Source organism: Sycon ciliatum, chromosome 1, assembly GCF_964019385.1.
Source record: "Sycon ciliatum chromosome 1, ocSycCili1.1, whole genome shotgun sequence".
NCBI lineage: Eukaryota > Metazoa > Porifera > Calcarea > Leucosolenida > Sycettidae > Sycon > Sycon ciliatum.
The window spans coordinates 41,430,894-41,444,067 of NC_088643.1; the positions used below are offsets into that span (position 1 = coordinate 41,430,894).

At 46.3% G+C, this 13,174-nt stretch overlaps 1 protein-coding gene across 1 annotated transcript in view; it reads right to left on the minus strand.

Moving 5' to 3' along the window:
* Positions 1 to 1,031: 1,031 nt before the first annotated feature.
* LOC135826417 (NPC intracellular cholesterol transporter 1-like) overlaps positions 1,032 to 13,174 on the minus strand; it is a 17,566-nt gene continuing 5,423 nt past the window's right edge. The window contains exons 5-26 of the mRNA XM_065339031.1: positions 12,749 to 13,017; positions 12,272 to 12,378; positions 11,838 to 11,937; positions 10,989 to 11,055; positions 10,400 to 10,528; positions 9,707 to 9,889; positions 9,352 to 9,466; positions 8,942 to 9,069; positions 8,371 to 8,508; positions 8,069 to 8,158; positions 7,420 to 7,536; positions 6,731 to 6,804; positions 6,147 to 6,265; positions 5,595 to 5,730; positions 5,181 to 5,251; positions 4,706 to 4,832; positions 3,697 to 3,770; positions 3,155 to 3,312; positions 2,719 to 2,832; positions 2,189 to 2,263; positions 1,891 to 1,978; positions 1,032 to 1,666 (exon numbers count right to left, since the gene is read on the minus strand). Of these exons, the coding sequence (XP_065195103.1) occupies positions 1,578 to 1,666; positions 1,891 to 1,978; positions 2,189 to 2,263; positions 2,719 to 2,832; positions 3,155 to 3,312; positions 3,697 to 3,770; positions 4,706 to 4,832; positions 5,181 to 5,251; positions 5,595 to 5,730; positions 6,147 to 6,265; positions 6,731 to 6,804; positions 7,420 to 7,536; positions 8,069 to 8,158; positions 8,371 to 8,508; positions 8,942 to 9,069; positions 9,352 to 9,466; positions 9,707 to 9,889; positions 10,400 to 10,528; positions 10,989 to 11,055; positions 11,838 to 11,937; positions 12,272 to 12,378; positions 12,749 to 13,017 (2,568 nt within the window). The 3' untranslated portion in view covers positions 1,032 to 1,577. The remainder of the gene's footprint in view (positions 1,667 to 1,890; positions 1,979 to 2,188; positions 2,264 to 2,718; positions 2,833 to 3,154; positions 3,313 to 3,696; positions 3,771 to 4,705; positions 4,833 to 5,180; positions 5,252 to 5,594; positions 5,731 to 6,146; positions 6,266 to 6,730; positions 6,805 to 7,419; positions 7,537 to 8,068; positions 8,159 to 8,370; positions 8,509 to 8,941; positions 9,070 to 9,351; positions 9,467 to 9,706; positions 9,890 to 10,399; positions 10,529 to 10,988; positions 11,056 to 11,837; positions 11,938 to 12,271; positions 12,379 to 12,748; positions 13,018 to 13,174) is intronic.

The window sequence follows — 13,174 nt, forward strand, 5'->3', positions numbered from 1 at the left end:
TGTTCTCCCGATGGGACTCTAACTCAGCCCCCTTCCTCTCCTGCTCCCGTTGCTGTTTTACAGCTGGCGTTAAGGCCGATTCATACTTCATTTCGCGTACGGGAAATGCGTCGAGAAAACGTTGATCTGAGCTCAACTATTCCGCGTACTGGAAAGCCATCGTGCGACGGTCGCTCGGTGACTTTCCCGTACGCGACATGAAGTATGAATCGGCCGTAACGTGTGCAAGTCCAGTGCATGCATCGACACATGCATTGAATGAGCGTTGAACGCGGGCATTTTTAAGTCTTTGTGATACTTTTTATCCTGTCATGGGCGTTTTGCGGACATGTACGATTTGCACATGCTCGCATTGCTGTGTGGGGTGTCGGCCGTTGGGCAGTTCAATAGCCAATTGAGTCATATTTCCAAGATTCCTTTTGAGTCTCTCTCCCCTCTCCCGGGGAGACCCACGTAACCAGTTTTGGCAGTGAGCAAGCACAATACTGTAGTACAGTAAAGTAGAAGTATTGTGTGCCAGATTATAAACAGGTAGGCGCATGGCATGTAGATAGAACCCACCGGTTAGCACCGGATTCTGAAAAGTATATGACGGTGTCCATGTGTCAAACTACTGTAAATCAACAAATTTTCGCCGGTGAAACACTTTTGCCGATCTCCAGAAAACACTTTTCGCCGCCACTTAACTTTCGCCGTGGGCGTGCAAGAGTCCAAAAAGCGATCGATGTTTCGTGTGCGCATATACTACTATTATTGTAGTAGTATAGTAGTACAAAGGTCCGCGTAGTTTGTAGACCCCTGTCTATAGTCTACTGTACGCATTTGTTACAGAGAGTGGCGAAATCAGCGAAATTAAATTTGTTGATTTACAGTACTTACTTGATTGTATTGAACAGTTCAGTTCTCTACGTACTAGAAGTTCATTATTGCCCACCCGGGCTATCATTTGTGTGTGTATGTTGGTGGGTGAGCGTCCACTGCATGTGGTACATGTGCCGCATATGCAACAAACAGGCAAGCAACCTTCAATCTGATGTTTTGCAAGATTTCTAAATGTCACTGCCATTAAAATTTGAAACTAGTGATATGTACATGGACTGCTAAGAATCTGAAGATATTGATAATAATCATGCATCAGTTTTGTTTGCTAGAGCAGAAATGAGCCAGCATTCCGACAACCACAAATAGAAAGTAATCAGTCTCTATGGAAAATAACAATTTTTAAATACTCGAATTTCAGAAATTCTAGGTGCTCAATATTTTCGGTATGAGGGCAAAAGGCCAGGTTAGGTGAACAGAAATTTTAGGTACAGAGGAGCAATTCCCATTGCCCATTGGATTATGTGTGCTAGTGTTCGTTCGGTGTATTGAAATTTTAGGTATGAAATAGACGCACCGAAAGTGCCGAAAATAAAAGTACACCGAAAATTTGTGAAATTACAGTAGATTTTGTCACGTAGAAGATGCACATTCATAAAAATAATGATAATTGTAACTGGCTCTGGCTCTGGGAAGTGTGCATGTCAAGGTAGTAGTTAGTTTTAAAATCAAGATACTAATTCTACACAACTGGTTTTCTAATGTGCTTTAGCCTGGTTAGAACCTAACAATGGTGAAGTCTCGGACAAACGGGATCTTGCAGCGCTTACCGTAGGACAACGCGGTCCTACAGCACATCAACAGCAAACATTGCACACGCACACACGCACATGGAAGAACTCAACACAATGAATCACTGCTGCCATAGCCATTGGCAAACACGGCCTATTTTCACAACTTGATAATGTACAATGTATTCTTGGTTTCACTTTGAAATAGAATGATGCATGCATGAACCTTATCCATATACGATTATTCCACAGTGTTGCAACATTGGCCTGATGGACTTACCGACAAAACTAAGCAGCACGGGCAGGAAGAGGAGCCCGTGACTTGCACCCAGCAACACCATACACAGGTACATGCGGAAGTAGAAGACCTGCAACACCAATGACACCACCACACCATGACCACCACCATACACCAGAAACACAGAGAGACTGGTTGAGAATAGGCGGCAGCTTGACCACGTACTGGCAAGTGAAATTCGGGTCAAACGGGACGTCAATGTCTATACATTCACAATAGCAACTGGAAATTTATAGTCCATTGCCAATGGATTTATATATTGGCGAACCTCTTCACTCACCTTAAAGAGTTGAGACTTGGCGAAGTAGAGGACAATTATGCCAACGAACTTAGTCAGGGTAATTCCGCTTACCACCTGCAAGTGCACAGAGTCCAGCAGCAGACATGATCCATCACGCTATCATCACACTATCATCACACTATCATCACACTATCATCACACTATCATCAACCTACCGGTGGCGTACCTACAGTTGTCACACAGCACTTCTCAGAGGTAGATAGGTGACACCAGGAGTACAGTTTGTGTCTATCGGTCAAAATAAAATAAAAATAGGTATCTTTCAATAATGCTTGTATTGAGAACACACCTCCACCTGCATGTATCAAGGTCGGCTGGAGAAGACAGTTGTGGTGGTGTGGTGGTTGACGATAAACACCTCCTACATGTACTTCTATAAACAGTGAACGCATGCATTGTGACTTTATCTGCTGATCAGATATACATCATGGCACCACATGGCACATGCAGAAGCTAGAATAGCAAAGGAACTTGAACATGATGGCTGGCTGGCTCATGCTGGTACTAACCGAACTGCCTGTGGTGGACAGAGCATCTATAGCACGATCCAGACGCGTTGGCTTGAACGACACGCTGAACTTGCGTACGATGTGAGCACAGAATTCCACGGAGATTCCGACACACTGCATGAACGCACAATGAGAGGGCAACAGTGAGAGGGAGTGCACATTTTGGCTGCATAGCACCTTGTGCATGTAAATATCACGTGCGGGCGACATCAGGGTGGTGGGAAGCTGCATGATGAATAGTTGCTGGCCGTTCTGAGCCATGTACTGTTTGGAGTAAATAAATGGCAACTGGCCACACACCAACAATTCGCCTCAGAGATGGCGGTGACTTAAAAAACACAAAGTCAGAAAGAGAAATCAGGTTTTGCCACTTCAGCGCTGGGTTAGCATGCACACTGATACACTGATAGACATGTAGATAGTACGCCTGGCTTACCATGACAAGATTGACCAAGCTGATGGCGTTGAAGCTGATGCTCCAGAAGTACATAATACCCATCAGGTCCACGACAATCATCATTACAGTGATGAGTGTGATGAGTGCACAGCCAAAGCTGAATCCCAGTAAGATGAAGGAGACGGTGAACACGGCAGCTGTACAAGCACAATCAGCAACAAGCACGACAGTCGCCACTCTAGTTCTCGGAAGCAGAATGTCATGCAAATACATACAATTACAATGAAATGGTACCGTGTGTGTGTGTGTGTGTGTGTGTGTGTGTGTGTGTGTGTGTGTGTGTGTGTGTGTGTGTGTGTGTGTCACGATGAGTTATGGGTAGTTTTTGCATAAGCGAGAGGGCAGAGTATGGAGTGGTCGAAACAGCTGTCCGGAGATTGAGCGTAGACTGAGGATGAAGAATTGAAAAAGGAGGTCAATACCGTGACAGTGAAGTGAGTCAAGAAAAGCCTACAGTGTAGTCCTCCACGATCCACACATGTCCATGTAGGATAGACATGATGTAATAGAATATGTCTTACCAGCACAGAGAGACAGGTTGAGGATGGCTTCATGTGCCATATTCAGGTACTGCTCATAGAAGACATAGAAATAGCTGTGAGCACAATCAGAACAAGAGAATGCATTTGTTTAGAAGCAGGGAAAGCAAACAACCTCAGCTCAATGACATGGGCATGACCACTGTCTGAGTAAGGTTAACTCCGCGTACAGTCAACTTCGCTAATAACGATTGCGGATATAACGACAATTCGCGAATAACGACAGAATTTCCATGCCAAGAGCAAAGTCCCATCTAACTGTAATACATAGTTATAATGAGACTTCGGATATAAGGACACTTGGCGAATAAGGAGACTTTTCTGATGCCCCGCCGCCGAGTGTGGTTATACGCAAAGTCGACTGTACACGTATAACATGTACTCCTTATTCCATAATTGCCATACACGTGCTAACCTGCACTGTTTGCCAACTATTTAAAAAGGAGACCACATCCGCATAGCATGCAGAATGCTAACTACATACTCCCTGTAGTCTGTAGCATACCTTTGGCTAAATTCGTAGCACAGCTGGCTGAAGGTTGAACAGATTCGCGAGGGCCACCATACAAAAGACTCCACACGAATGCTCCCAGAATTAAAATTGTGCAAAGGAGGACCTACTAAAAATGGTCTTATGGGGAAGATCCAGAACTTGGAGAGGGAGGGGGGGGGGGGGGGGGCATTAGCACCTAACTTGGAGAGGGAGGGAGGGAGGGGGGGGGGGGGCATTAGCACCTATTTAATGTTCTATTGCATTTCATCATGAGATTGAATGCTATCCAGATAATTATATATCTGCCAGCCTGTGCAAACCTGAGATGGGGACAATGACATACTATAGGTATGAAAATATATACAAATATAGCTGTGATGCATGCAACTAGTACACGTTTGGGTGCCTATTACCACCCTCCATATCGGGACTGTCCCAGCCAAATCGGGATCATAGTGGTTGATAGGTATGTTTGTGTATAACAGTGCCAGACATTACCTATGCGCAAAGACCTCTGTTCCAAGAGTAAGTGAGATGTTGCTAGCTATGTCCTGGGCGTGCCGCAGAGCCGTGACATAGTCATCGGACGTGACGCACACGTCATGGTAAGTCATGAAATAGGATGCTGTGCACGGAAAGGAAAGGAGAGCAACAGTATTATGTGGACACATATCTCAACGAAAACATGGAGACCGATAGATAAGACAGGTTGACCGAGAGAAGATAGCAAAGCACATGTACTATAATTGAATGTTTTCAAGGTTCAAAAGATGTGCATACAGGGCACGATGTGACTGAGATTATCTCATCCAAATAAATCTCTGGGCACGAATAACACCGTCTCTATCTGTGCAGGGTATCTGTGCAGGGTATTAAATCAAAGTCTTGGAAATACCACTCTTTGCATACCGGGGTTTTCCCGCGATACAACGGATGTACGGCAACAACTGTTCCACCATAATACTGTACTTACATCGAATGTGCTTGACGGTACCATTGCTGAAGGACGTCCGATTGACACCAGCATTGTATGCCGACTTGCCTCTGAACATCAGACAAGAATGACACAGAGTTGTTGTTTTGTGTAGACATCTATTCAGTCACTCACAAGACAGCCATTGTGCTAAACCGATCTTCTTTAGTTCTCTATTAGAAGTGCGCCATGTCATGTCTCCCCTGCTATACATAAAGCGGTACCAGCACGTGCATGCCTGCACATGCATACATAGTACTACATACAACTGCATGTACGACATCTACATTTTTTGCACACCAACGCCAGTATTAGGAAAGGACAACACTCTGCCTGCTCTACAAGTACAAAGTCATGTACACGTGTTAGCACACAAATGCCGACCGGGATAGACTAGCAGGGGTGGCCACTTACGCCTTGGCGCAGTCCTGAGTGGGTATGTCCGACAGGAAGTAGTTCAGGAATTCATTGAAGTGCTGCGGTGATACTCTGTCATCGACAACCTGGGACTTGCTCAGACAGTCACTGCAATTGGCCACCGAGTGCGGGACTGCAAGATAGAACACGGTGGAAAGGCAAGCATAAACATTAAAAACTATCTCAAAGTACATGTATAGTACAGTTGAAATGTAGTCAAACGACAGGATCAAGAAACGATTCTCTATTGAAGGAAAACAGGAGGATGAGGAGAAAGAGGAAAAGGAGGAGAAGACGGAGACAGAGGAGAAGTGAAAGGAGGTGGATAGGACGAAGACCAGGTGGAGGTAGTAAACAGTGCACAAAGTCAGTGACCAACAGAGAGTTGAACCCGCAGCAGGATCTATCATGCACAGGGTGCAAACAATATGCACGTGTCCGTCACGTGATACGAAGTTCTGCCGTTGCCGGCCCCATAGAGTACCCTTGGTAAGGGGCACCAGCTCATTTGTACACGGTATTCGCATCTTGTCATCTAGCTCTGCTTACCTGAAGCATTGCAAAATTCATCCTGATCCGGTTCCACTTGCCGACAGCACTGCGATGACGGCTGGATCCATGAGATGTAGTCGTCAACCCAGGATGACGCTGGCTGACGTATCCTTGTACTGCAAATCAACGATGGAAAATGATGAAACGATAATGGTCATAATTTTGAGTTAGAGTGATTGGTGTGCCTGTGTGTGTGTGTGTGGGGGGGGGGGGGGGGGGGGGGAAGGGTTGATTCAAGCCTGATAGTGTAGGCGAGTAGTTTGTATAATTAAGTTTGCTGGAAACCCCTGGGCGTTGGATCGAGCTAGCTTTGATGTTGCAGAAGACACGCCTCACTACAGACTTGAAGACAAGGATCGGTGGGTTTTGGGATTGTTTGTTGGGACGCTAGCCCGGACCCCCCCCCCCCCCCCCCCCCCCAGTTTACCTTCCAGTGATCGGAACCCTATTCAAAGGGAGAACCGAGCAGCCACCGAACCATGCCGGAGTGGTGTCCGTCTCAGTGCACACCTAGTGTATTGAGCACTCAGTTGCAGCAGCAGCAGCAGCTGTTGCCGCAGTACAGTCCCAGTCTCACTCACTAGTTATGTTGCTGTGCAGCCATGCTAATCTGTGCACCCAGGGACACGGAGCTGCAACCAGACGTCTTGCAAATCTGAACAGCACCAGCAGAACAACAGTGGTAAAGCGTACAAACATCAGTTACAGCACAGAGCCACACAGCGCGCATGTACATCCACCTATCTCGGCCTACAAGAAGTGCAGTCATGCTGCAATGATTCCAAAATGTATCAACCAAACAGTACAGGTGACTGGTGCGGGATACATGGAGTCCCAGCTATTATGTTGCAGAGGTTCTACAAACGCACCAACGACATCTTGTGACTAGCGTCGTTTACAAAAACTAACAAGTGTGTGTGTGTGTGTGTGAAAAAAAGAAAAATATGAAAAATAGGGATTCACTGGCCAGAAAAAGTCACTTCAATCAGCTGTGTGGTGGATACCAGGCTAAAAATAGTGGCGGTCAATTCATCAGCCTTGCAAGCTGTTGAATGGTGCAATCCCAGCACAAGTTGCTATGTCTAACATAGCTGTTCGCTATCATCGCTTCCGCGATGGGCAGGTCTGAGGTGTGTGTGTGCGTGTGTGTGTGTGTGTGTGTGTGTGTGTGTTTGTGAACACAGAGAACGACAGAGAGATCAAATGAAAAGCCACTGACTTCATTGATTCAAGACACAAAAATCCCATCACCCCATCTACTGTAGCTCACCAAGTTAGTATTGGCCGCGTTGGAGTAGTCGAATCCATCCTTCACTACAAAATAGACAGGTGAGCCGACCCTCAGATACGTATTCAAATCGTGAAAGTAATCGAGAAGATACGAGTCCTGTGCAGACCAGACCAGAACAGCAAAGAAACACACGCATTGCCGCCGCCATTAATTAATGACCACACACACATGGGTTCAATGTTATTAGGCATTATGCCTGTTTTGATTTCCACTATAAGTATACAACAACAACAACAACAACAACAACAACAACAACAACAACAACAACAACAACAACAACAACAACAACAACAACAACAACAACAACACACAGCCCAGTGCTGTGAAGGATTCAATGTCAAGATGGCCATCAGAGCACAAGCATTGCTGCCACACACAGGTGTGACAGGACCCAGTGCTGTAAAGATTGAAAGCACAAGCATTGTAGGCACTACTAGTAATATATCACTCACTGTCTTACTGCCAATCCGGTGACGTCCTTAAAAGCCAGTTGATAGGAATCATGCCGCATGGGACTGTTTTCATCAACAGTTGCTTTGTAATAGAAAATCCCCCACAATCACTGTGACTTGGATAACAGAAGTAATATGCTGATTCAGGCGCGGCATCATGCGGCTTTTGTACTTACGTCAGGTAATGCCAACGTTTGATCCAAGCCGACATCCAAATGTGGGATACGTGTCACACTTCCAAAGAAGGCAAATGAGAACACGATGATCTGGGAAGGCAAATATTGTAAAGAACGCATGGAAGAAGAGTAGCATCAACGTGCTTAGTGGTTAAAAAAAACATACAACTCCTTCCTCCTCCTCCTCCTCCCCTGCCTCCTCCACCTTCTCCTCCCATCTTTCACCACTGACTCAAGCGGCCACTTCCACTGCCACAACAGGGGAGGAAAATAAGTCATCGGCCTGCGGCCTAGTGACTTACCACAATGATGCGTACAGGAGTTGTCATCAGCACCGGTGCCAGACAATTCTCCATGAAGGTGTAGATGAAACCGTTACCATGGCGACCCTCGCTGCCGTTCTTCTTCAGTTTGATACAAAGTACATCCATGCGATTGTCCTGGAGAGGGATGAAACACACAGGCACGCGCATGCACACACACGCACACACACACGCACACACACACACGTACGACACTTGATGCATTGAATGCACTGCGCAAATAGGTAATAAGCATACATAGGGTGGAGCAAGTACGCTGGCCCAACACCCAGTCTGCCACTAGAAATGATACAATTGAGAGCAATGTTCGCTTGCAGATACTTTTAAGTTTTAACTAACATATTGGTGAACAATTAAAGAGGGTACGGCCAGACCACTAATGTAGTGGCAGAGACTCATCGCCATTTTCAAGTGACAACAATCTTTCCCAAACTAGCATGCACACACACACACACACACACACACACACACACACACACACACACACACACACACACACACACACACACACACACACAACACTGCTTCCACTGGGAAGCAAGGAGCTTACCGCTTCCCGCCGCACATCCAACGACATCAGCGCTATGAACACTGTTATCTGCAGAATGAAGTTGACGAACACTGCCATTCCAGCGTACAGGGAGAATGTTCGAACTGCCGGCATTCCAGACAGAGCACCTGTCATGGCACAAAAGGAAAGTCAAGTCAACATTATAAGATATAATTATTTTAAGATTCGGTGCCCAGTAACTGGCTATTGCACGACTGAGCAGCACGCACGGCAAGAGGTAATGATGATGATGCAACAGCAACATAATATGATCAGCATAGCAGAAAGCAAGTTTCACCCGCCTGAAAGAAATAGCTGCGAAACACAAGCAGCATGCACTAGAGCCGTCACGCAGTCACCGAGTCTGGTTGTGAGAATTGGACTTTTGGCGGCGAGTTATTAGTACTTACCTAGGAAGAAGGCGACAGACTCCGATAAGCCAGTTAGGAGCATGCTGGGTGCTACCTCTCCGACAATGCGGGCAAGTTGTTCACAAGGCGATTCACCAGACTGGATCTCGTCACGCTGAAAATCGGCAAGCACACCAGAATGAATGGGAACGCATAGGTTTAGTTAGGGATCCGGCAGAGCATTGAACCATATTGGCTAGCCATAGCAGGTCTCTGATGACATATTCAGTACAGAAATCATAGAAAGAGTAAAGGAGGAATTTTTGAAAATTGCTTTCTGCTACCCTGACCGTCCTTATCATGTGTACGCACTAACACACGTGATGACAGGCCCACAGGCAACTGCACACCGTACCTGTAAAGACTGTACCAGGATACACAAGTTGTCTACTCCCACGGCCAGCACGAGAAACGGCACGACTTCGATGATGATCAGGGTCGCAGAGACTCCAAGGTAGGCCCAAAAGCCCAGTGAGGCAGCGACAGCTGCCAGCACCAGCACGACTCCAGCAAGACCGAGCATAACTTTAGATTCCACCTGCGCATTGTCAATGTCATGCAGTAAGAACAGAGAGAGATACGGTCATCACTTCAAGGAACACACACACATACACACACACACACACACACACAAACACACACACACACACATACACACACACACACACACACACACACACACACACACACACACACACACACACACACACACACACCGGTACAGGGTACACACCCTTCGAGGATAGCAATGCATCAAAGTACCACTGCAATTGATAGTTTGTTGCAGACCGGTACATAGTAAACTAACTGTAAGCTTCAAACTGTCCCTGTCTCATTATACAACACATGCCAGTGCAGGTAGGGGCCTTTGCCTATAGCAACACACACACCATGACCTCAACATGTTCTTTCTACTGAAGAAGAAAGCGCAATTGAAGACGTAAAGAAGGCGGCCAATATGGATATAGCAACATAGTAGGAAAGCATATTGGAGAAGTGCACTCTACATAGGTGGATGTTATCAATGTGGAGAAAACTGAATGCTTACCAAGACTCGCGAACAGCTGGAGTAGCGGCCCAGGGTGATGGCAACATAGGCGAACATGATGGCATAGCTGATAATGATGGTAACTTCATCAGTAGCGCTTTCTCTGTTCACTTCGTCTTCAATAGAGCGCTAGGTCGAGAACACATATCAGACAGCACGCCAAACAAGCGTACACTGACTGCTATTGCTTCAATGCACGAATGCTACTTGAAGTACATGTAGTGTTACAAAGTGAAGCAGGGTAGCTACAGTCAGGGTTGAAAGACCTTCCAGAGTTTGAATAAAATGGAAGCACAGGATAAAAAATGTCAACTCCGAGCTGCATGCATGTACGGCACAGCTGCCACAAGTCACATCATTACACACACTGCTAGTGTATCAGACAGGAAGTTGGGTAGTTTACCACTCATTGTACGACAACAGAATTGATCACTAGCATTACTAGTACATGTACACAGGGAAGTGATCCTGCTCAGTGTTGCGGGTTACTCTATCTACCATGGCGGCTCTAGTGTATGTAGTGCGGAGTCCGCTCTGTACATATCCATCCAGATCAGGCGGGGCTAGGAGAATGCTGTGCAAGTCTTACCTGGGCATTGATAGATATGGTGAGATTCTGCGGATTCGTGTACTCCTTCCGAACAAAGTCCAAGAATCTAAGCAAAAAAGCAGCACGGGTGCTTATCAAACACTAAGATACTCCTTCTAACAGTAATACAGTACGGGTTCCCGGGTTTCCAAGCCATAGACTGCATGGAAAGAACATTGTCACGAGTGAATTGCATCCTCCGGGGACATGTAGAAACTACAAGAAAAACTTACTTCTTATCTCACTTGGTCTTCCAATACGTTTCCATTGAGAAAACAAAGCAAAGAACAAGCCACCCTAACTTGCCAGGACTAAATAGTACCAACCATACAAGACCGAGTGTTATGACACCCTGCGCTAATGTTATCTCACACTTCAGCTGGCGCAGAAGCTAGTGTAGAAACTTCCTTCAGCGCGCGACTAGCAACGCATTACAAACCGATGAGCGAGACTTGTGTCGCATGGAGGTACCGAAATATATGAAGTATTTAAAGTGTAACTAGCTGCTATTAAAAGCCTACTTGGACTGGACATGGCTCCAAGCTGGCTGATTCCAGTGGTATTAGTTTCACAGTGTTGTGTGTAAGGAGTAGCGGGATGAGAGGGAGAGGGAGAGGTTATCACAGACTACTGGGCTCTGGACACGCTACTCTACATTGACACTGGTCTGGGCGTCACTCTACACTTCTTATGACTGTGCATAGTACACTGCGTTGTGCTGGCCAAACTCAAACACTAACAGTGCATGGCAAAGTCAAACTGAGTTACGTAACGCTTTAGAAGGAAGAGACTACAGTAATAAGGCTAGAGAGTTGGCAAAGAGACTCGTAGGAAGCGGGCATTACCAACCTTGTCTCCCATGCTTCTGCCCGTTTGTTATCAGCGTCGTTCACGTAGTTGTTGACCACAAATGTTAGGACGAGTGCAGTGGCATTCAAGTAGCTGTCATCTGCAGGCAGCAAGGAAAGCAACGACAAGAAATACGGATCAAAACCAGCAGTAAGGAACAGCCCGACATAATGACTTCACGAATACCATACACGTATTCAGAAACTAGCGTACACATACAAGGGCACCATGCTTGGGTAGGTCCGGTGCTTTATCCCCGGGTATGTTGGGGCACCAGCCCTGGGTTGGTCCAGGGGACTACATGTATCTGGGCCTGGGCAGGTCCAAGCACAACCTATCCCCGGGGAGGTTCAAGGGCAGTATCCTGGAGAGTGTAACAAGGGCATTTCCACATGGTTCAAAGGTACTGTTGGTTAACAAGCAAGCTGGCTCACCAGAAAAGCCGCCAAGGACAACATTGGGCATAGCTGGTCCACCATAGTCAGCCAGACAAGACATGTTCAGTCTATCTGCATCGTGGGAATTCGTGTCAAACGGCGCCCTGTGGGAAAGAAAGAGACCGGGATGAGTTCCTGTCATGTCACGTCATTACGGACAGCTCAGGGTTACACTGTACACATGTACTAGGCAAGCAGCGATACACTAACACACGTGTATGTACACACACACACACACGTACACACGTACACACACACACACACACACACACATACACACACACACATACACTGAGTGCACACACACACACACACACACACACACACACACACACACACACACACACACACACACACACACACACACACACACACACACACACACACACACACACACACACACACACACACACACACACACACACACACACACTGAGTGCACACACCGTCATGTGCCGAGCCATGCACACTTACCTGGAGCAGTAGTAGGCATGTTTATGCCAGCCAATGGTGATTGGGAAGAGGAAACCATCTGGTGTGTACTGGTAGGTCAAGTCAATATTGGATTTGTTATTTTGGAACCATTGTGTGACGCTTTCGATGGCACACTTATTGTTGTACGGAGCAAGTGGTTTGAAGCACACATCTTGCAGGCCTATGTTTTCGTTGACAACTGTTCCATTCTCATTGGTAGCATTAAATGGAACTCTCAAAGCTAGGATAGCTTCCTGTAAATTGACAATCTGCAATGGAAGAGCATAAAAATAATAGGGGTGTTAAAGACCACACTTGATACTTTCATGAAAAAAGTGTTATAAGTGGCCGTTGCCTAAAAAGTAAAGGCTAGCACCCAGTATACCAAAGACAAACGATATAGCACTGGTATTGGCGGATGATCCA